The 24,149-nt window shown below is 42.8% G+C and overlaps 1 protein-coding gene across 1 annotated transcript; it reads left to right on the top strand.

The window, feature by feature from the left end:
* Positions 1-20,192: 20,192 nt before the first annotated feature.
* Positions 20,193-24,149, top strand: SNX11 (sorting nexin 11). Its single transcript, XM_007941968.1, has 6 exons — positions 20,193-20,234; positions 20,901-20,987; positions 21,307-21,407; positions 22,645-22,740; positions 22,947-23,159; positions 23,858-24,149. Exons 1-6 carry the CDS (start codon positions 20,193-20,195, stop codon positions 24,147-24,149), a joined length of 831 nt encoding a protein of 276 aa, XP_007940159.1.

Here is a 24,149-nt window from a genome sequence, read left to right as displayed (position 1 = left end):
TTTTTTTTTTTTTTTTTAAATCTCTCTGCCTTTATCTCTCAGAAAAGGGCTCAGCTTTTCTGTTTGGCATGGGTATGTCTCACTGAGGTTGCTGCCGATTCATGAAGAACTTTTTCTGAAACCAATAAACTCTGTAAATTAATTCTGTCAGATTAAAAAAAAAAAAAAATTTAGAATGGTGGGGCAATAAAAAAAGTAACAACTGACATGCTTGAAAACAAAAACTCTACCACATTCAACACCATTCAATCAATCTAGACCTTCTTTGCACCAGGTACAAGACCAGAAGAGCACTGCCTGAAGGATCCTTAGCGTTCCTTTCACCAGAGGAAAGCTAGGATGGGCACCATAAGCACAACTACAGTTCTTTGTGGTCTGCTACCATATGAAAGGCCTGCGAAACCCAATACCAGGACAATCGGGAAAACAAAACTGTCATGATTCCAAGCCTCAATGCACAGGTATTTTTCCCTTCTCTTATGCTCTTCTTTTTATCTGATCCAGGGAGGAAAACAAGCTCTCATAGTAAATGGCAAAAATAATTTACCTTCCAATATAAGAAAAGTGAGAAAAAGAAAGCAAATTATGGACACAAACAATGGAAAGTGTTTTTTTTTTAAATTTACCTGGCAAAAGAATTTTAAGATTTCTGAAGATCTATATAAATACCAAGTATCATTTTTGATGATCTCTATCTATAGGTGGTAGGAGCTCTGGTAGCGTAGTGCCTAAGGTACTTGACTGCTAACCAGAAGGCTGGAGGTTCAAACCCACCAGCCACTCCTCAGAAGAAAGATGGGGCAATCTACTTCCGTAGTGATACTGCCTCAGAAACCCAAGGAGGGGTTGCTATGAGTCGGGTCCAACTTGACGGCACACAACAACAACGTCTGTTTGGGCAACATTTGTTTGTACAACGTCCAACTGTATATGCGTCCAACTGTATATATGTCTGTGGTCACATACTGATTTTTTTTTTCTTTGAAAAAAGGAAAGCAGCTCTCTTTTTATTTATTATTTTCCCCTATTCGTTTTAAAGACCCCAAACCCAGACTCTTGCAGCACTGGAACACGAGTGGCATACAGGCAGGGGAGGAACAGAGGACATGGCTCTCTGGGTTCTCAGGGTGTGTCTACCGGGCAGGCAGGCAGTGGTGAGGGCTCAGACTGCTTCTGCTGCTCAAGTGAGTAGCACAGCAGGCAGGGCTAGGCCCATTCTTCTCCATCCCCATTGTCCACTCAGCCCCTGTCCTGGCCTCCACCAGCAGGTCTAGCAGCAGCAGCAATGAGAATGATTCAAAGTGGGCTCCCATAAGGTTTTTATATGGTGTTTGAAAAATGTCTAAATCATATAACATGCTATTTCACAGACCATATCGTGGCCATTAAGCAATGCATACTTGTATACACTTTTTTTTCATCCAGTCACCCACTCACATGAACAAGAGTCTAAGAACTCATAATCTTTTCACTGAGTTAAGTCAAAAATGTGGTAGTAATTATTCATCCTCCATATCTAGTCTCACTAAATCCTGTTGATTTTCTCAAGTATCTTTCAATTCAAGTTTTTTTTCCTAGTCCCACTGCTGCTACCCTATTTTACACCACCGTGATCTTTTGCCCGTATTACTAACCCAATTCATTTTTTAAAAATTTTGTTTATTATTGTTATTAATCCAATTCATTCTTAAACATTACCCAGAGATTCCAAAATGTACCTCTCTTCATATCATCTGTGGGCATTTGAGCTGAAGACCCCTGTTATAAATTAGATTAAATTAACCTATTAATCACAATTACCTTGGCCTTTGTCCCAATCCTCACTTAGCCAATTCCCTTAGCTTAAATGTCACTTCCTTAAAATGCCTTCCCTGAAAAGCCTCAGAGTAGGTTAACTCTTCCTATGATCATACTTCTAGATTATTCACTCACTTAACAATTATTTACTGGATGCCTATTATGTGTGGGGTACAGGAGAAATGGGGCAAATACACAAAATGATCTTTTACAGTTTATATTCTAGTGTATAGACATGACTGGGGATGTATGCACATGAAGATTAGGGCACAGATAGTAAACAAGAAAATATTAGTGATAAATGCTTTAAAAAAAAAAAACTTTAAGGATATTTTAACATTTAAACAGAGATCTGAATGACATGGAGACAGCTTGGCAAAAATTAGAAAAGTATTGTAAGCTTATGGAACAGTTGGCTCAAAAGTCCTAGAAAGAAAAAGCTTGCTTTATCTGAGGAAATGAAACGTGGCGAGGTAGATAAAGCTACACTGTGGGAGTTGCAAGTTGCAGTTCAGAAGACAAGGACCAGATAATAATTATTGGGCATATCACTTCCCATTTCATTCTTTTCCATTTTTTGTTCTCCTTCTCCTCTCTTTTGCCCCTAGCTTAGCTCTAAGACCCTGGTCATCCATTCTGGATTGAAATGTATCCCCCCAAAATACGTGTCAACTTAGCTTGGCCATGATTTCTGGTATTGTGTGGCTGTCTTCCATTTTGTGATGTGTTATAAATCCTAACAGCTATATGTTAATGAAAAAGGAGCTCTGGTACATAGTGCCTACGGCATTTGACTGCTAACCAGAAGGCTGGTGGTTCAAACCCACCAGCCACTCTGTGGAAGGAAGATGGGGCAATCTACTTCCATAAAGATTCATTAGCTTAGAAACCCAATGGGGGTCGCTATGAGTCAGAATCAACGGCACTGTTTTTTGCTTTTTTTTTTGGTATATGTTGATGAAACAGGATCAGTGTGGGTTGTGTCTGAGTCACAGCCATACAAGAGGGTGTGACTCAATTCATACCCTTACTTAAGTCACAATCTTGCTTGAGTCATACCCTTTATCTTACAAGAGATAAAGGAGAGAAAAACTATCAGAAGGATCTCAGTACCACCAAGAAAGAACTGGGAGCAGAGCCCATCCTCTGGACCCAGGGTCACTGTGCTGAGAACCTCCAGGACCCAGGGAAAGACTGATGCCAAGACACATGAAGATATCCTAGGAACACTAGGCCCACAGGTGTTGAAAGGAGATAAGAAACTTCTCCTAAAGCTGGTACCTAAATTCAGACTTTCAGCTTCCCAAACTGTGAGAAAATAAATTTGTTATTAAAGCCATCCACTTGTGGATTTATGTTTAGCAGCAATAGATAACTAAGGCAGGTATGAAAATTTATTAACTGTAGCCCTACTAACTTTTAATACTCTATTATAGTTTGTTGTACTGTGATGGCTTTCATTTGCATGATGCTGGAAGCTATGCCACTAGTATTTTAAATACCATCAACAGGGTCAACCATGGTGGACAGGTTTCAGTGGAGCTTCCAGACAAAGACAGACTAGGATGAAAGTTCTGGTGATCTATTTCTGAAAATCAGCCAATGAAAACGCCATGGATCACAACAGAATATTGTCCAAGGTAGTGTTGCAAGATGGGCCCACAGGTTGGACCCACTGCCATCGAGTTGATTCTAACTCACAGCAACCCTACAGGACAGAGTAGAACTGCCCCATAAGGTTTGCAAAGCTGTAAATCTCTGTGGAATCAGACTACCTCATCTTTTTCCTGTGGAGCAGCTGGTGGGTTCAAATCACTGACCTTTTGGTTCATAGCCAAATGCTTTAACCACTGTGCCACAAGAGCTCCTTCCTAGGTTGGAAGGTACTCAAAATACAACAATGGACTTGAACTTACCATCTACCGTAAAGATGGCACACAGCCAGGCAACATTTCATTCTGTGTTGTACATGAGGCTGCCATGAGTCGGAGCAGACTCAATAGCAACAATGAAAAAAGAATCAAATCAATAAGCATTTACAAAGAGCCTACGTGGAATACAGAGTGACCAACTCATCCTAGATTAGCACTGAAACTCCCACATCCTGGTTCTCAGAGATCCAGCAAACGGGGAACTTTAGTCACCCTAGAGGATCTGTAGACACAGAAGTATAGGCTTTGAGAAGTCCTTGAGGATAAGAAGTAATAACGTAATAATAACTAGCTTTTACTGAAACTTAAATAATGCATATAAAAGCATTTAATTCAATTCTCCTAACAACCCTATCACTTAAAGCCCACTTCATAGATGAGGAAATTAAGGCTTAAAGCAAAGAAAATTTCCCAACATCCCCCAACAGTAAGGCACAGAGCCAAGGGCTGAAGGGCAAAAACAAATAAAAAGGTAATCAATGCAAGTTCAAATCAACAATAGGAGAAATGACAAGAGAATGTAATAATTAGCAAAAATACAGGAAGTAGCCACAAAGCACTCCAGGGCAAGGAAGAACTGGCAAGGGAAGATTTTGAAAAATTGGGATTGAAGCCACCATCCACTCCTATTTGAAAGGGTATAGGAAAAAGGCAATTTGGCCTCAGTAACTGCTGTGAACAAAAGCAATGAAGTTTAAACCAGTGTGGGCTGGAGATGGCTGAATAGCAAAGTGGTAGATAAATGCTAAATGTCTGCAAGGCCCCAACCCCTTTAAAACAAAGGCCAAACTCTTCAAGGTAACATGTAACTCCTTTTGGTTCCAACCTATCATTCCAAGTAAGTACCATCCTACTTCCCTCACAATAACTTATACTCCAGTGAAAATAGATAACTGTGACTACTGGTGATAACCTGAACACATTCTGTTTCCTCCATGCACGGCTTTGTTCATCTATTAGGAAGTGTGCTCCTGTCCAGGAGCAGCATTTAAAATCCTACTCCTCCTTCAACAACCAGCTTAAATGCTATTTCCTCCATGATGTACAACCAACCTGGATAAACATTATCTTTTCATTGGGGTTTCTAAAGTACTTTGTTTTTCCTTTTACTTGGACACTCAAAGGTTAGGTTTGGGCCCCTATGAAAATAAAAATAGATGTCTCTGATTCAGATAATCAGGGAAAAGAAGCCCAAAGCTGTCAGCTTTTTAGGAAATAACCAACAAAATGAATCTGATGGGTAAGACCCAAACAGGAAGGATAAAATACCTTTGCTGAAAGCTTATCAATCATCAAAAGGTGAATGAAGGCATGTGTAGTACATTCAGTTTGGAGTCCCCCAGATTCATGTTTCTAAATTGCCATTTAGTCTGTTTGTTAGCTGTGGCTGTCTGTGAAGCAAATGCTTTCCAGATGGAAAACTTGACTGAGCAGAAAACAAGAACTTGTGCCACATACAAAATGAGAAAGAGTTTCATTCTTTAAGACACCCTTGCCCTTGAAGACCAGAGGTGTGTGAATAAAATTTGAATTTCTAAGGTGTGTTCAGAAACTTAGCTGAACTCTCTTTTGAATCTGCTAAAGTGGGTGAAACTACATATACTACTGTGGTTTGTGAGGTCACAGGAATTTGGCAAATGTTAGGACACAGTGAAGCCTGAAGCAAACTTATCATGGGTTTTGCTTGTTGTTGTTGTTTTTAGGTGCTGTTGCGTCCTCTAAGACTCATAGTGAACCTATAAAATGACTAGAAAGCTAGACTAGAATTATGACTAAATTGAGATTTAAGGCAGAGACCAATGGATTCACAGAAACGAAATAAAATCAAATTACTGACACAGCAACCTCCCAAATACCACAGTTCTGTTAGGCCTTCAATGTGTTAGCTATTATTAAAGAGAAAGGCACAATTTCACAGACAAATTAAGTTGCCCGGTACTGGTCAGCAAATCATAAACGTTAAAGGCATAAAAGATTTAACACAAATTAATCAATTAAAAACCTGTCAATATCTGAATTCTGTCGATATTTGAACAAATTTTCCAATTAACCTTGGGAAAGCTGTTCAATTTTTCAGTGGGCAGTGCTATTGGGAAATTATTATTATTCAGCTCTCTTCAAAGGGCACCAGAGATTGTTTCAAAATACTTTTTAAAACAGAAACATTCAATCTATTCAGCTTGCTGTGGAAACCCAGAACCTGGGGTCTCCCACAGTTCTTCCCTTGTTGTTAGTGGCTACTGAGTCCATTTGGTGTAGCACAGTACTCCATAAAGTTTTCAAGGCTTTGACCTTTCAGAAGCCGATTGCTATGCCTTTCTTCCCTGCTGCCTGGGGGAAGGGGGTTTCTAACAGCCAATCTTTCATCTAAGAGTTGTGCACTTAACCATTTGTTTAGTCTTTCCCTAAGATATCTTAAATGGTTAATTACACAGTATGCATACATTTTCTGTATTTAATACAAGGGTACATACGTTAAAAAATGAGGCTAAGGCAAGCATGCCAGTGGCAACACTTTTACTCTGCCAAATGTCATAGATCTAAGAGATTCAAAAAGATCACATGAATGCACATTAATTAATTCTATTGATTAACATCTGGAATTTTCAGAAAGGATCTCAATCTTCATTCATTCAATCATCAACAATCTGAATGACCTACTATGCACCAGAAACTGGATGAACAAGAGGTCCATTTCCGTTTTATGGGGCTAAGTAGCCATTAGCATTTTATTCCGCAATTCTTCAGAAAAATAATCTATGAAGTGAAAATATATTAAGTGCAATGCAAAATCTCCTATACCACTACAGATGTTGTTGTTGTTATGTGCCATCGAGTCTATATGAGAATGGAAATTTTGCTGGATAAACTACTGCAAAATAACAAAAATGCATCATGTTGGGTTTTTTTTTAAAGAAAAAAAAGAAACTTTCCTAGTCCCTAAGATAGGCATGAGAAGATATAATGATTGCTTCCTTTCCCTAGTTGTACAGTTAGAAAATCATAGGTATCCTGTATTTAAAATAAATAAATAAGTAGAAGGCTACGGTACCTTTCCTTGTTTCCTTTAACCAAGAAGCTGGAAGCACCAAGATACACAGTACTTGCATTTTTAATGAACAAACAATTTAGGCTACAGCAACCAATGAAGAAAAATGTCACCATAAGGAAAAGTGGAAGTGACCTGGAATCCTCCAGTGCTCAAGTTCCATTAAGGTGTGACCAGTTCCAACACAGGTGCCTTTCAACCGCACTACTCTCCATATAAATACCTGTATCATGTATCTACTCCAAAACCTTGGACCTTTCAGAACTATCCCAAACGGCTGACCGGATTCTTCACACAATTAAGAAAACTATCTGACCTCTAAATGGTGGTTCTAAAAGAAATGATTTTTTATAAGCAAACTCCACCTCAGTTAAATTAAACCAATACAAGTCTGAATATGACACAAACCCCAGAAAACTACTCACCTAAACCTTAGTACTTAGCTTTTTTTCCCCAGTGCTTTTGAAAAAAGGGGTAAAATATCGCCCACTTTGTATTCACATTTTGTTCCAACAAGGCTGCCTAAGAAAACATGAGGGCTCAAGGGAAAAATCAGTATCTCATATGCTCTTCTTTGTCCCCAAATTTCCCACACCACCTCACAATCTCCCCCATTACTTCACTCCATTGCTTAACTATTAACTCACCTACATATTTCTACAATTTCACCACCCGTTGTGAGATCAACAACAAGCCACATCAAAATTTACGGAGCTAACTGTGAATCACAGCTAGAGCTGCACTTTAACTGTTTTGTTTTGATCTCCTAAAGGAATCAGAGTGAAAATAGGAGAAAACTTGGAAAAGTGAAAAAAAAATGTGTTCCATCCGTTATTCTTACAGTCTCACTGTAAGGACCCATCTGGTATCAAGAGTGATCAGCTTTCCCTTTCCACCCCACAGGCAGCATCTCGCGGCCTCCCCTCCGTTTATCCTAACAACTCCTCCCCTTCTAGAACCAGGACAGGGAGAGAACATTCCTACACCTCCAAGATCTCCCCTCCCAACACACACACTGTTATTCAACATTACTTCCCACTCCGTTACACCTACACCAGCTCATCTCCCCCAGCACAACCAGAACCCCCTTCTAATGGACTCAAAGTTACTTCCACCCCGTAAGCGAAATGCCTCTGGCAACCCCCGCTGGACCCAATTTCCTCAGGCTACAGCTCTAAATCTAGGGTCTCGCAGTCATCAGCCTCTCCCCACGTGTACGCAAGCAGGGAGGGTGCCCAGCCTGTCCCCTTCCCAATTTACTAAAGTGTTTCCTCCTTAGCCCAATCCCACAGACTCCCAACCCAAGGAGCATTGTCTCGTCTACCCAGCCCTCGAAGAGCGACCCCAAAGTACTCGGCCCACCCCGAAGAGCTTCAATCTTTTCCTCAGTATACGCCGCCCCGCCCTCTCCATCCTTCAAGAGGCTGGCGCCCGACCCTCCGCACCGCCCGAGCTTCGCTCTCCCCGCCCCCAACTGTCGCTGCCAGTGCTCTGCCCCTCACCCTGGGCTCCCGCCGTCGCGCGCTCCCCGCCCCCCGATCCCCGCCTCTAGCGGGCTCTTCACCTCAAAGCAGCGCCCAAGAGCCCGAGGGGAATCGGTGCCGCGCTACAGGCGCGTCGCGTCAAGCCGGCCGATGGAGGGGTGGCGCCCACAAAAGCAACAAGCCGAGTGGCCGCGATCGAGCACCTTACTGAAGCGGCGTACCGCAGGCCCAGGCAAACAGCCCTCCCCTCTGTCGAACAAAAGAGGCTCGCACTCTGCGCTGCCCGCCGCCCGCACTGCGCAGGCGCAAGGGCCCGCCGCACAGCACCATGGGGCTGAGTCCGTCCAAGCCTACAAGGCCCGAAGTGCTCCGCGCGTTTTACGGCGCCACGCACAGCTTGCGCGGGCTCTAGGGAATTTTAGGTTTTAAATTGCAGATCTTCGGTGGTTGAAAATGCTGTAAACTAGAAAATTGGAACATGTGGTTTTACAAGCGAGTCCCTCAATATTTCGTCCGAAAAATCAACCACTTCTGGACGATTCTGTAATTAAATCCTTAAATCATTTGACAATAGATTCTTCACCAGAATTTTATCAAATCACCTCCAAATCTCCAGCGATCTCCTTAGCCTTGAGAACTTCCTCTTGGAGGCCTTCCTTGGTCCCCTAGACTAGGTCAGGTCTCCTGGGTAGGTGTCAGCATGGCATCCTGGACTTTCCCTTTTCATTAGCTATGCCATTGAGCACCCCTCACCCAACCACTCCAAAGGGAAAGAGTTGAGCAAACCATGCTTATTTTTTGAGATGTGTTCTAATTCTGGTATCAACTAGATTGCTGTTTCCAATCCGTTCAAATGGAAATTCCATCTCCCATCATAACATTCATCCCCACTTTATGTCATTGGTTAGTATCTTTCTTCCCTTCTGGACTCCAAGCTCCAGTGAGAACAAAAACCTGCCTTGTGTTACTCATCACTACGTCCCCAGCGCCCAATACAGACAGTCCCTGGCATAGAGTAGCCAATCAGTATTTGCTGAATAAATGAATGACACGTCCTCCTCCTACTTGACAGAAAACAAGTGATGAAGCTTTCCTTCATCTCTTCGCTCCAGATGTGTGTGTGTAATTCTCTCCCTTACTCTGTGTTTCCTATCCAGTAAGGAACTATACAGGAGCTCTGGAGGTGTAGTACCTAAGGCACTTGACTGCTATCCAGAAGGCTGGCGGTTCAAACCCACTAGCCCCTCCTAGGAAGGAAGATCGGGCAATCTACTTCCATAGTGCTACCTCAGAAACCCAAGGAGGGGTCGCTATCAGTCAGACCCGACTTGATGGCAGTGAGTTGTTGAGTTGAAGGAACTATACAGACACAACCTCTAAAGGTGACGATTTTTTTGGTCTTATTTCAAACATTAAACTGTTCTCTTAAGCAGAGGAAAGGGGAAAGTTTGCAAAAGTCTAGTACCCTCTATCTTAGAATGCAGAGGTCTGCGTTTATGGAACAGTTATGGTGAGCTAGGCACTGTGCAGGCCTCTGGAAAGTTGCCATGTAGGAAACTCAGCCCAGAACTATAATAGAGTTTTTGCTAAAAGGGCTGTGGGGACACAGAAGAAGGCAATTCTTCCTGAGATATTTGGGTTGGTTCTCCACGACAATGCAGAACTCCTTCCCTTTTGAATCATCCTATTCTGTTTTGAATAACTCTAATGATGAAAGTGGGCTTTGGGCATGTAGCGGATAAGGCATTTGGCTGCTAACCAGAAGGTCAGCGGTTTAAACCCACTATCTGCTCAGCAGAAGGAAGATGAGGTGATCTACTTCCCTAAAGATTTACAGCCTCGGAAACCCAAGGGGGTCACTATGAGTTGGAATCAACTCAATGGCAATAAGTTTGGTGTTTTTGCTAATGATAAGAAAATCAGTTTTAATAATATTCACTACTATTACTGAATGCGTACCACAGTGCTAAGAATTCTGGTAAGCTCTTGATTGGTGTTAATTCTCACAACTACCTTGGGAGATGGAAATTACTATTTAGCAGATAAGGCTCAAGGAGATTGTGTGACCTACAGCAACAGCATTCAACAAGAAAGTGATAGAAACAAGATTTGATCTTTTTTCTAACTCCCAAACTAGACCCTTGCTTGCATAAAATGCTAATCCCTGGTTTCATATTGAGATGAATTCTGCTTCCTATATAAATGGCACCCATTCTCTCTACTTCTGGCTTCTGTAGCCTCACAGAGTAAACTTAATCCCTCTTTCATATGGTCCTTCTAATATTGAAATTCAGCCTTCATATTCCCTAAAAAAAAAAAAAACTTCACTGAGTCAGAGTCAGTCCTGACTCATAGTGACCCCTCCGAGGAGTGCTTGGTGGGTTAGTAGTAAAATGCCTTAGGCACTATGCCACCAGAGCTCCCTCATATTCCCTAAGGTCTTGTTTTTCTAGGCTAAATGTCACCATTTTCTTAAACTAGGCGTCATAGGACAACTGATTCAAATCCAGCACATCTAGTTGGTTAGAAAATTCTGGCTCTTCTGTGTGTGTCTCTAAGTAGGAAGAGCCATCACTGCCCTACGCCATTCTTGAATTAAGGCCACCAAATATTACTTTCTCTGTTTTGGTGGCCAGGCACAACTGGGTTATGCTAATCTCAAATCAAGTAAAGGCTCTCCTTAATAATCTGTTCTGGAATCCTGCCGGGGATGGGTGTCAAACTGACAGGCCTAAAGTTTCTGCACCAACATTATCCATATTGAAAGCCTGTTGGTATTAAATGGCTTTAGTTCTTTTCTCTTCCCATAAGAATGGTGATATTTTAAGTTATTTAGTCTCTCAGAGATGCTTCTGTTTCTAAGAGGAATGGCAATTCAGTCGGTAATATCACTCAAGACAACATTTGGAGTGGCACTGCTCATGTCCACAGGAAATGCTTCTGTAACAGCAGGTTATTAAAATCACAAGGAATATCAGGAAGGAGAAAAGTGTGATGTTTCAAAAAGAACAAGGGTTTGGGAAGCAGGCTGAACTGGATTAGATTGTCTCTAGTCTTTGTGTGCTGTTTAATCTTGGACAAACTGCATTACTGAGTCTCAGACACCGAGAAAATGATTACTGTGGGATAATGGTAATGTTGTGTGAAGGGAGTGACATACAGCCAACACTTAGTAGACCACAGGTATTTTAGGTACAGTAGATAACAGCTTGTGAGATTTGATTTAAAGTGTGAGGGAAGTGTTGTTGTTATGTGCCATCGAGTTGGACCTGACCCATAGCGACCCCTCCTTGGGTTTCCAAGACAGTATCACTACGGAAGTATATTGCCCAACCTTCCTTCCGAGGAGTGGCTGGTGGGTTTGAATCGCCAGCCTTCTGGTTAGCAGTCAAATGCCTTAGGCACTACACTACCACAGCTCCTATTCTACTAGTATGGCATATCATTTTTACCTTAGGCACTACACTATCAGAAGGAAGTATAAACCAAAACAAATCCATTGCCCTGGAGTTGATTCCGACTCATAATGACCCTACAGGGCAGAGTAGAACTGCCCCCATAGAGTTTCCAAGGCTGTAATCTGGATGGAAGCCGACTGCCACATCTTTCTCCCTGTGGAGCAGCTGATGGATTCCAACCCCTGACTTTTAGGTTACTAGACAAACATGTCATATTGTTGTTGTTGTTGTTATATGCCATCGAGTCAGACCCAACTCATAGTGACAACTGGAAAGACAGAATAAAAATGAATATTTCTCAAATCATACACCACAGCCCCTGATATTAATTGGTTTTGTTCTGTGAAGGGATCATTACTAGTGAGGGAGTCCGGTTTCTACCAAGAAGTAACTTGAGAATCAGACAGCTGGGGCAATAAGAGAGACAAAGCTGTGAGGCATTTTTGCCTTTTAAAAGAGGATGATTGTTAACCCCAAATGAATAAATCTTTAACAATAGAATTTTAAATGAAACAAATAATTTCAGTTAGTATGGAGGAAAATATTTTAAGAACTCTGGTAGCATAGTGCCTAAGGCACTTGACTGCTAACCAGAAAGCTGGAGGTTCAAATCCCCCAGCCACTCCTCGGAAGGAAGGTTGGGCAATCTACTTCCGTAGTGATATACTGCCTTGGAAACCCAAGGATGGGTTGCTATGAGTTGGGTCTGACTCGATGGCACATAACAACAACAATAACAATCCTTAAGGAGACATCTTTCTTCAGTACTTCAAAGAGGTCATTTGCAGCAGATTTGCCCAGTGCAATACCAAAATCAAACCAAACCCACTGCCATTGAGTCGACTCTGACTCATAGTGACCCCCACTGGGTTTCTGAGGTGCTAGATCTTTATGGAGGTAGATTGCCCAGGCTTCCTTCTGCAGAGCAGCTGGTGGGTTTGAACCACCAACCTTCTGCTTAGCAGTCAAATGCCTTAGGCACTGCACTTCCATGTTTGTCTGATTTCTTGACTGTTGCTTCCATTGGTGTTGATTGTGGAACCAAGTAATATGAAATCTTTGACAGCTTCAGTCTTCTCTCCATTTATCATGATGCTGCTTATTCGTTCAGTTGTAAGGATTTTTGTTTTCTGTATATTGAGGTGTAATTCATACTGCAGACTGTAGTCTTTAATCTTTATCAGTAAGTGCTTCAAGTTATCTTCACTTCCAGCAAACAAGGTTGTGTCATCTGCGCATCGGCAGTTGTTAATGACTCTTCCTTCAATCCTGATGCAGTGTTCTTCTTCATATAGTCCAGTTTCTTGGATTATTTGCTTAGCATATAGATTGCTCAGCATACAGATTTCAGAAATGTAAATTGGATTCAGAAAGGCATGTGGAGTGAGGGATATCATAGCTGATGTCAGATGGATCTTGACTCAAAGCAAAGAATACCAGAAAGATGAGTCCTTGTGTTTTATTGACTATGCAAAGGGATTCAATTGTGTGGATCATAACAAATTATGTATAACTTTGAGAAGAATGGGAATTCCAGAACACTTAATTGTGCTTCCTGCTCATGAGGAACCTGTACATAAATGAGGAGGCTGTCATTCGAACACAACAAGGGGATACTGCATGGTTTAAAATCAGGAAGGGAGTATGTCAGGGTTGTATCCTTTCCCCATACTTATTCAACTTGTATGCTGAGCGAATAATCTAAGAAGCTGGACTATATGAAGAAGAATGTTGCATCAGGATTGGAGGAAGGCTTATTAACAACCTGCGATATGCAGACAACACAACTTTGCTTGCTGAAAGTGAGGATGACTTAAAACACTTACTGATGAAAATTAAAGACTACACTCTACAGTATGGATTACACCTCAACATAAAGAAAACAAAAATCCTCACAACTGGACCAATAAGCAGCATCACAATAGATGGAGAAAAGACTGAAATTGTCAAAGACTTCATATTACTTGGTTCTACAATCAACTCCAATGGAAGCAGCAGTCAAGACATCAAAAGACATATTGCATTGGTCAAATCTGCTGCAAAAGACCTCTTTCAGGTGCTAAAGAGCAAAGATATCTCCTTAAAGACTACGATGCGCCTAACCCAAGCCATGGTATTTTCAATCGCATCTTATGCATGTGAGAGCTGGACAAATGAATAAGGACGATCCAAGAAGAGTTGATGCTTTTGAGTTGTGGTGCTGGCGAAGAATGCTGAAAGTACCGTGGATTGCTAAAAGGATTAACAAATCTGTCCTGGAAGAAGTGCAGCCTGAATGCTCCTTGGAAGCGAGAATGGCCATACTTCGTCTCACCTACCTTGATCATGTTGTCAAAAGGGACCAATGTTTGGAGAAGGATGTCATGCTTGGTAAAGTGGAAGGTCGAAGAAAGAGGGGAAACCCCTTAATGAGATGGATAGACACGGTGGCTGCAGCAATGGGCTCAGGTATAGTAGGGATTGTGAGGCTGGCACAGGACCGGGCAGTGTTTTGTTCTGTTGTCCATAAGGTCGCTGTGAGTCGGAGAGGATTCAATGGCACATAACAACAACAATACAGATTGAGTAAGTATGGGAAAAGGATACAACCCTCACGCGCTCCTTTCCTGATTTTAAACCATGCATCCTCTTGTTATGTTCCAACAACAGCCTCTTGGTCTATGTATATAATCTCTAGGAGGTCAAAATGTTTTTTCTCTTTGGTTTACTGCTTTATTCTTAGTGCCCAGCCCATAGACTTACCAAACCAAGTTCCTGCCATCAAGTCAATTCCAACTCATAGCCCATAGAAGAGCTCAACAAAACATTTGCTGAATAAATAGATAGATTCTGCAGATATACTCTGCTGAGGTGGTTCTCCAAATGTGGTCTACAGGCTCCCGTGAGTTCCTGAGACAGTTTCAAGGGGTCTGCCAGATCAAAACTATTTTCATAACAATCTTAAGACATCTTTTCTATTTTACTATGTTGACATTTTCAGTGATGGTGCAAAAGCAAGGGGAGTGAAACTGCTGGCATCTAAGCGTGAATCAAGGCAGCAGCACCAAAATGTACTGGAGTCATTGCAATAAAAGAATTAAAAAGTCACTTGTACTTGAGAATTGAAGTAGTAAGAATATTAATCTTATTACATCTCTATCATAAAGTATTTTCAATGTTTTGTGAGATGAAATGCAAATTGCACAAAGCACTTCTGCTGTATAACAGAGTGTGATGATTGCAGGATTGTTTGAGATGTGTGAGCAGAGCTAGCTACTTTTTTCATAGAACTTATTTTTTACCTGAAAGAATGACTGACAGAAAAACTATAGTTAGTCAGATTTGTGTATTGGAACAAAATGAACTTGAAATGCCTGAAAGTAAGGAAAAGAGCTTAAAGCATTTATTGCCCATGATAAAATCTTAGCTTTAAACAAAAATGGTAATTTTGGAAAGTGTAGTACCCACAACAATGAGCCTAACAGCTTCCCAAGACTTTCCTGATGATATCAATGATGATTTTTAAAAAGTGATTTATTATACTGAATAATGAAATGAAATTATTTTGGGAAGATCTGCATAATTCAGTGAACCAATATTTTATAAATGGTTTCAGATTAAAAAAAAAACAAACAACTTACCATTTGTTGAGTTTTAGTATAGTATCATATAATATTCACACTTACCAGAGAAGGCTAAAAATTCTCCTCCCTTTTCCATCTCTCTATCTGTGTAAGGCAGGATTTTCTTCATATACTTCAGAACAACACAGCACAGCAGAGTAAACCAGGAAGCACATATGTGAATCCAGCTGTCTTCTATGAAGTCAGCATTAAATAGATTTGCAAAATTGTAATACAATGTCAGTCTATTCATGATTTGTTTGTTTTGTTTTGTTTTGGGATATACATATAGTTATATCTTATGAGAAAGAGCTCTGGTGGTGCAGTATCCAAGGCATTTGACTGCTAACTAGAAGGTTGGTGGTTCAAGCCCACCAGCTGCTCTGATGAAGAACATGGAGGCAATCTACTTCCATAAAGATTTACTTCCTTGAAAACCCAATGGGGGTCACTATGAGTTGGAATCCACTCGATGGCAGTGGGTTTGGCTTTTTTTTTTTTTTTTTTAATATATGGCTTATAAAATATGTGAACATGTAATACTTTATTTTATTAAATTAGTGTTTTTAAATTTAATTTTAATTTCCAGTTAAGTTATAGCCTTAATTATTTTTAAGTGTGTGAAGAGATCCTGGGAACAGAAAGTTTGAGAAACCTTGCTTTGAAGTATGTACAATCATTTCCACTTTATAAATCAGGAAACATTTAGAACCAGTTCAAGATCGCGCGCTTAGTATAATGCTGGGTGCTGTACCAGGTAGTCCCACTCCAGCGCCTATGACTTACGACCATGACTTTCCCCTTGATACTATCTTTGCTAAAGATTAATTAAGGCGCTCTGGTGGCGAAGTGACTAAGGCATTCGGCTGCGAACCAAAAGGTCAGCGGTTGGAACCCACAGCTGTTCCGCGGGAGAAAGATGACGGATTCTCTTTCTGTAAAGATTTACAGCCTTGGAAACCCTCTGGGGGTCGCTATGAGTAGGAAGCTACTCAATGGTTGTGGGTTTTAAAGTTTAAATAGGTTGTTAAAAGGCATTTTAACATCTAAAAGTCTTCATCATATTCAACGGATTTTTCTTTCTTACTAACTAGCAGCATTGATCCTTCCTTGGGCTTGTTTCCGCTGGTGAAATGTGCGAACTGTTGGGCCCTCTGAGATCTACTTTTCGTTCTGAGTCTGTGGTTTTACGAATCTACGTTGGACTCCCCCTTGGCACCTCTGCTGGGGAACTGCAACCAACGGTGTTAAGTAAGAACTCTCTAGAGACGAAGTGAAGCTCCAGGAAAGTGGGCGTTTTCTACCACAAAATTCCCACGCTCAAGACTACGCATAGCCGAATGGAAACAACAATCACAACCTCCCCACACCTCTCTACTCCATGGACCAACTTTCAGACCTGGCCGCTGATTGGCTGGACCTGATAATGATGGGCGGGATGCGGCCCTGGATTGAACGCGGAGCCCATTCTCCAGCCCTCATCCGGCACCGCATTCAACCTTCACCTCTTAAAGTGAGACGAGGGGAGTCCGACTCCTGTCGGGTGCCTGGATGGGGCGGAGCCACGCCACCCCGGGAGCGAGAACCGCCACTGAGAGCCTGGGCCTGTAGGGGCGGGGCGTCCCAAGCACCCAGGATTGGCGCGTCGGGAGCCATCTCCCGTCGTGCACCCGGACACCGGCAACTCACCCGGAAGGAGAAGCCACGACCCTGGCTATATGGTAGGCTGCTGGATGTGTCGCTTTGGGGAGTGGGGACTGGACTCAGGTGAGGGGACGCGGGCTTGAACGTCAGTTGGGGCGTTTGGGGTGAGAGCCTCGCTTGACATCCTGGGAAAGGTGTTGTCTCGTTTCTGAGTTGAAGGCCGGAGCTTGTTCGGAATCCAAGGACGGAAACCCAGGTTTTCAATTTAAAGTATAAGGTCTCTTTCCTTCCCTCTCTCCAAGCTTAGTAGAAACGGAGGCCAAGAAACAAGTGGCCTTTTTGCTCCTAGTTCGTTAAGAATGGAGAGGAAGTAGCTGATATAAAAGGGTTTGGGGACATTTACCCAAACGGTTAGGTCTTGGGAGTAATGGCAAATATTTTCCGGGACACAGGAGACTCCTGCGCTACACTGTGGCAGCCTTTGTGACTTACCTTTGAAGTGGAAGGAAGACCAGGTATCGTTTCCATCCCAGTTTACTGGTGGACGAAGGGAGCTGCTTTTCGAGTTCACGAGCTTGATCCGACCAGGGAGCTTCCCGTAGCACCTGTGCATATTTAGGAAGGAGAGTGTTTTGAGTTGCCATTTTGCTGCATGGCACTAAGGGCTCAAGAATGAGTAAGAAGGGATGGGAGGCTCGGGAGTTCGATCTCTTTTACCCTCTCGCTTTGTTTTTAACACGTATCTTGAAGTAGTTTAAATGGGAGAGAAAATGATGGGGTTTGCAGTCGTGAATTGCTACGAAAATTGGGAGGCTTTACACCTAACCTACTTTGTAAAGCGCAGACAACTGCGTTCTCCCCAGCTGGAGATACTGGTGCTTGTCTAGGTGGAGAAACTACAGGAAATTCATCTGCAATTGAAAGGGCCCAGGAAATGTAGTTAGCAATGAGTGAGGTGGCTAGTAGCTGAACAGGCCTCTGACCCTTTCCTTATTTGGATGACACACAGATCCATCTCCCAGATCATAAAAGCGAAAGTTAAGAACTTCCTGCTTCCCTTCCAAGGGCCAGACTGAGCTTAATTTTCTCCTGAGAGGTGGTGTCTATGGGGAGGAAATTGATGGAGAAGAGTAGTTGCTGGAAATTATTAGACATTATTAAACTAGGTTTCTGTTTTGTTCTAATGTTATTAAGGAAAGTTACAATGGAAATTTTCTTACTGCCCTCTAAAACTAGATTTAAGTATAAAGCATCTTGGGGGCCCTAGGATTTTTAAAAGCCAATTTACAGCTATTTGTTTCTAAGTAGTAAAATAGCCCCCAAAGAAAAGACAAGAACTTCAGCAGAAAGTGCCCATGGTGCAGGGCCCCAGGCAAACTCTTCTTGAGCCCAAGAGAATGAGGTGATGATGACCATTTAGTTACTAGATTATGGTCTGGAATTTGGTATTCCTTTGAATGCACAGGATATGTGTGAGCTTCCCTGACTGTGTGGATGGCTATGATTTGCTGTCATCATCTTCCTTATTGATTACTTCTGAGAAAAGATACTTTAGAATATTCAACTCTCTGCTCCTGAGTTGGCAACTGACCAAATGCCTGAAAAGAGAAGTGGGAGAAAAAAAAAAAAAAAAAAATCCAAAGAGGTTAATTGTTCACAGCAAGTCAGCCTGTGCTTTTTAGTCAGGACCATTTGACCATCTATGTCTGGGATGTTATGCATTGGTTGTTATGGAATTAGAATTTCCTACCTTTTAGTTCAGGACCCCTCTGAGGTGATCGCTGCATCAATTAAAAATTGAATTGTCGACAGGAAGACTGAGATGGTACTGAAATCACAAAACCTTGGGTTTGCATGACAGTGTAGTCCGATTTTTTCGTATCGCCATGCTGCTGTATCTCTTCATGCGATGTCTGTGGAGAGACCTTCTGGTATATTGGAAAGAATTGAAAAAGCTGTGTGCTCTGCTGATTTTGTGGTTTAAATGAGTTCCCCTTCTCTTGAAACGTTAGCCTTGTGTTAGCAAAACATAAAATAGAGGGAAACTCATTACACACTCTTCTAATGGTAAAGCAGAACTAATAAGAGAATGTGTTTAAAATTAATTGGGGGACTGTAAAAATGAGTGGGTGTGAGAATGGGATGGGGGGAAGGAGTGGGGGAGCTTAGAGATAGTCTTGTTTTCCCAGGAGCCAGGCTGGATCATTTGTTGGCAGTACATATTGGCTGAAGTCAGTTTTCATTTCAAGGTAAATTGGAAAGGGAAATTAAACCTTATTGTTCCGCTCTTAAGAGAGGAGAAGGGGGTGGAGGCAGCAGCCTGGGTGAATGCAGTTGGAGCGGTTCTAGGAGTAACAAGATTAGTGCTGTATTTTAACAGAAGGTGACATCATGGGCCCCCTTGGACTTGAGTAACCCTGTGCTGCAGCCTTCATGGTCCCCTTGTTGGAGTGGGCGATGTCACTGCACATGTAAACTACCACATTGGGGGAAATCAGGGGCTTAGGCTTTAATGAATCTTTACAAAGGAGCGGAAAGCGTCCTGAGTCGACCTGTGCAGCTGTGGGGCACTTGAACAGAGGTACAAACTGGATGGCATGTTGAGAGAGGAAATGATTAGAACTATTGGCTCGGGTTCCAGAGAGTAGATTAGACAAGGGAAGGTCAAAACCGGGTAGCCCACTGGGTGCTTCCGGGAGTGCCCAGCACTATAATTCACCTGTGGGGAGGTGACCGTGGTTAGCAAGACAAAGAGAGACCAGGCACAGTGAATGGTGTTTGTGGGGATCTGGCTCTTTGTAAACAGCCGGGAGGGGGCGGTATTAGGCTCAATTTCAAAGCTGCGTCCACCAGACACCACCATGCCCGCAGCCTGCGAGGCAGAAAGGTTTTACAAATGAACCTGCCTATTCAGGTTGCTGGGACGAATACTCTGTGCAGACCCCAACATGTTTTGGGTAAAGATGGCCTAGTCGAGAGTCCTGGATGTGAGAAAGGAGGTGAATTCCCCAGGGCTTTTAGCTTAGCACTGAGCTAATGTGGGGAATTTTTTTTTTTTTTGCTTCCTCTTAAGTTTTACACAAGAACAAGAAGAGTGGCCTGGGTTTCCCCAGGGCATCTGTTAAAAACTTTCGGGGTTTCGCCCTGGTAAAGAGTTATCAAAATAGAGGCAAACCAGTCATGATTGTTTTCTGTGTGCTTTGTCCCTCATCAGATGTTTTCTTCCAATGGGCTTTTGGTGTAGGATGCTGGAGAACGAAGAGCAGGAGGTAAGAGTGTGATCTCCAGGGACCAGGTGGGTAAAGGCTGGAGAGGGGATTTGGGAAAAGGGAGGGCACAGAAGTGTAAGCCATTGTTCAGTAGTGCTCTTTCCACATGAATACATTGGTGGTTCTAATGAGTTCAAACTAAAGCTGGTAGAAATTAGTAGCAGAGGCATTGCTGGGAAATGAGGTTCCATTTTGACTAACTTTTCCATTGGGTAGAATGTTCTAGAAAGGAGCTCTGGTGGCACAGTGCCTAAGGCATGTGACTGTTAACCAGAAGTTTGGCAGTTCAAACCCATCGCCCACTCTGTGGACGAAAGACTACAATCTACTTCCATAAAGAGTTACCATCTCAGAAACCCAAAGGGGGTCGCTATGAGTTGGAATTGACTCCATGGCAGTGAGTTTGGTATGGTTTGAGAATGTTCTAGAATGTAAATTTCATGAGGGGACAGATTTTTGCTTCTTGTTCATGCTCTGTTCCCACTGTCTAAAACTGCCTGACACATAGTAGGTGCTTAATAAATATTTGTTGAATTGAGTGAAAGTCAGTAAGTAAGTTGGTGCTTATTTAAGCTGGTTCGAAAGGAAAGATCTGGTAACCTGTGTTGTCAAAGTTACCTTACTATGTGACTGAGCCGAAGGTGAGGTAGCATTTCTTAACTACAGGAGGTGATCACTGTGCGTGTTCAGGACCCCCGTGTGCAGAATGAGGGCTCTTGGAATTCTTATGTGGATTATAAGATATTCCTCCATGTAAGTGCATCAAGCTTCTGTATTGGGGTCAACACCCTCCAGGGCTGAGGGCTAGTGCCAAGGCAGAACGTGTCTGTGGGTGTGTCTGGCAGGCTGGAGAGAGACAGCTTGAAAGAAAAGGAGGGAGGAGAGGAGAGAGAGCTTGGGGATGCCTGAGAGTTGCTGTTGGGGCTACCTGGTGGTAGCACCTGCTCTAGTTTGAACCCCTGATTATGGGGCACAGGACTGACTGCTTGGATCCTTAGGGAGAGTGCTGATGAGGAGTGCATGTAAGGTTGGTCCTTTCCCACTAAACCTTTGCTTGTACTTCCTCCTAAAGACCAACAGCAAAGCCTTTACTGCGAAGACGTCCTGTGTGCGGCGCCGCTACCGAGAGTTTGTGTGGTTGAGAAAGCAGCTACAGAGAAACGCCGGTTTAGTGTGAGTTTGCCTCTTACTTCCTTCTTAGATCCTAGGCTTTTACATGTTCAGGAAGTAGAGTTTACAATGAAGAAAATGAGCAACATGTCAGGCACTAAGGAAATTTAAAAATGTGTTCTTCAGTTATATTTCCAGGTCAGTGGAAGAGGTACAGACAAGTTCTCATGTCTAGTATTTTGACTACTAAAACCAGACAAATGTCAAAAATAATTTCCCTTCTTTTTTTCAAATGTGTGTTAGTCTAGGGCTAAACAAACATACTGCTGGCATTTTAAACGTGCTTATTACTGGTTACTAGACACGTTTAAGCACCAGGACTTAATTTGACAGGTGGTGTTCTTGTCCATTTGAAATGTAAAACTTGTGATTTTCTTTCTTTTTTAAAAATTTGGTGTAGAGACCCTTCTTCAGATATGCACCAGACTGAGAACCTTACCCCCACCCCCCAAATAAGTCCTAAAAGTAGAGAGAATTAGAACAGTGATCTCCTCAGGATGGTCACTGAGTGGTCTGGTGACAGGCGATGGCCTGCTGAGTGACCTAGCCAGTTAGTTAGTGTGTAGGATTGATGAGGCCATCGTTAGGGTCAGGCTCTCATAAGCCAGCTGAACTCCCTGAGTTCCTCTGGCAGACCCTGTACCCTTTAGCCTGGCTTGCTGTATTGTAAAAATATATGCTGCACTTCATGGGGCAGGTAAGGGAGGGTTAAAGAGTTTGTGGATGACTTGCTGCAACTCAATTATTTTTAGAAAATTCCCAGCTGTGGCCTTCTGGGAGTGAAGTACGTAGTTTTAATTTACACAGAAGGATCTAGCATTTTCCATGTCTCCATGTATAGGTTTCTTTTTAAAATAATAATTGATGGTAGGAGTGGGTTTTGTAAACAATGTAGTGAAGCATCATAGGCTTTGGAATCAAAACAGACTTAGTTCAGATACCAGCTCTGTTGCTTACTAGCTGTGTGACACTGGGACATTTTCTTAACCTCTCTGATCCTATTCCATTACTCCTACTGTCTTTCTCACAGGGTTGCTGGAAGGATTAAATGAAATAATATTTATAAACATGCAGCACACTGCCTCATACATGGCAGACAATCCGTACGTTACCAGTCCTACCTTATTAAAAGCAATTTCATTGATTTGGGCCTCTTTTTAGGGGAGTTCCTGGTTCAGGGGCTGGAATGACCATGTTGGATGTTATCCTTATCTTGATAATCCATTATGTGACCTCACAGGCCTGTACCTGAGCTTCCTGGGAAGTCAACCTTCTTTGGCAGCTCGGATGAGTTCATTGAGAAGCGACGACAAGGTCTACAGAACTTCCTGGAAAAGTGAGTGGACGTGATGGGCCAGCCTTGGCTGCCTGGGCTGAAAGCAGAGGAGGGTGGCAGGCAGCATCGGCCCCTTCAGACATGTAGGCCTGTTTGCAGTAGATGCCGTTCTTGTACCCTCACACCATCAGTGTTCACTCAAACAGTTGAGCCTCTCAACTCCTCAGGGTGATACTGTGTCTGTTGTGTGACCTGTTTTTGCCCAGGGTCCTGCAGAGTGTGGTCCTCCTGTCAGACAGCCAGTTGCACCTCTTCCTGCAAAGCCAGCTCTCAGTGCCTGAGATAGAAGCCTGTGTGCAGGGCCGAGGCCCCATGACTGTTTCTGATGCCATCCTTCACTACGCTATGTCAAACTGTGGCTGGGCCCAGGAAGAGATGCCGGGCTCATCTCACCTGGCTAAAGGAGACCAGCCTAAGAGGTAACGGAGCCCAAGGGCTAGGGTCACTGTAACCTGGGCCACTGAGGTGTCCATTCAATAGGGAAAGGAATGTCCCAGAGCTGGTGGCTTTCAGAAACAGCCTCATTCTCCATGTGCACAATTCTCTCATCCTGAGTGGGTCTGTGTTAACCCACCTCTGTAGCAGGGATCCTCTTGAAACCTGGGCAGAAGAAAGGGGAAGGCTTTCTTTATTCCTTTTCTTCTTCTTTTTTTTTTTTTTTTAAAGAATTCACATATCATAAAAGTCATCCTTTTAAAGTATACAACACAGTCGCTTTTCATACCTTCAGAGTTGTGCAACTGTCACTCATGACAGTCCATTTTAGAACATTTTTATCACTCCAAAGAAACCCCATTCCCATTAGCGTTGGCTCCCCATTGCCCTCAACCCCCTAGCCGCTGGCAGCCACTGATCTACTTTCTGTCTCTGGATTTGCCTACTCTGGACATTTCATATAAATGAAATCATATGATGAGTGTGGTCTTTTGTGACTGGCTTCTTTCACTTAGCGCAGTGTTTTCACGATTCATTCACGTTGTGGAATGTGTCTGTCTATACTTCACTCCTGTTTAGGACTGAATAACATTCCATTGTGTGGATACACCACCTTAGGTTTAGCCATTCATTTTTGTTCATCCATTCATACCCTTTCTTTCCCCTTCCCACTCTTTTCCAGTTGCTGCTTTCTTCCACGATCTGGTAGGAGGAACTCTCCATCACCACCTCCCAGTGAAGAAAAGGACCGTTTAGAAGTGTGGGCTCCTGTTGTTGACTCTGAAGCTCCTTCTTTGGAGAGTCTCACTCTCCCAGCCCTCTCTTCCCCATCACACTGTGATTTTGCAAGGCCTGCTGAAGGAACCTCTCCTGCTCAGCCTGTGAGGAGGGTCGTGGGAGGGGACCAGTCAGCCCCCTTGTCTCACGTTGTGCCTTTGGACCCTGGTCAGTTAGAAATAGTCTTGGAAAAGTGA

Source organism: Orycteropus afer, unplaced genomic scaffold (genome assembly GCF_000298275.1).
Source record: "Orycteropus afer afer isolate SDZICR_OR568_19922 unplaced genomic scaffold, OryAfe1.0 scaffold00085, whole genome shotgun sequence".
Classification (NCBI taxonomy): Eukaryota; Metazoa; Chordata; class Mammalia; order Tubulidentata; family Orycteropodidae; genus Orycteropus; species Orycteropus afer.
The sequence above is the reverse complement of the archived record's forward strand: the minus strand, read 5'-3'. Positions and strand labels throughout refer to the sequence as shown.

Excerpts from the sequence above, each read along its gene's own strand:
- SNX11 (XM_007941968.1), top strand. The coding sequence starts at position 20,193 with ATGGGCTTTTGGTGTAGGATGCTGGAGAACGAAGAGCAGGAG. Across the intron at positions 22,741-22,946 it reads CTACAGAACTTCCTGGAAAA|GGTCCTGCAGAGTGTGGTCC; the intron begins GTGAGTGGACGT and ends GTTTTTGCCCAG. Across the intron at positions 23,160-23,857 it reads AAAGGAGACCAGCCTAAGAG|TTGCTGCTTTCTTCCACGAT; the intron begins GTAACGGAGCCC and ends ACTCTTTTCCAG.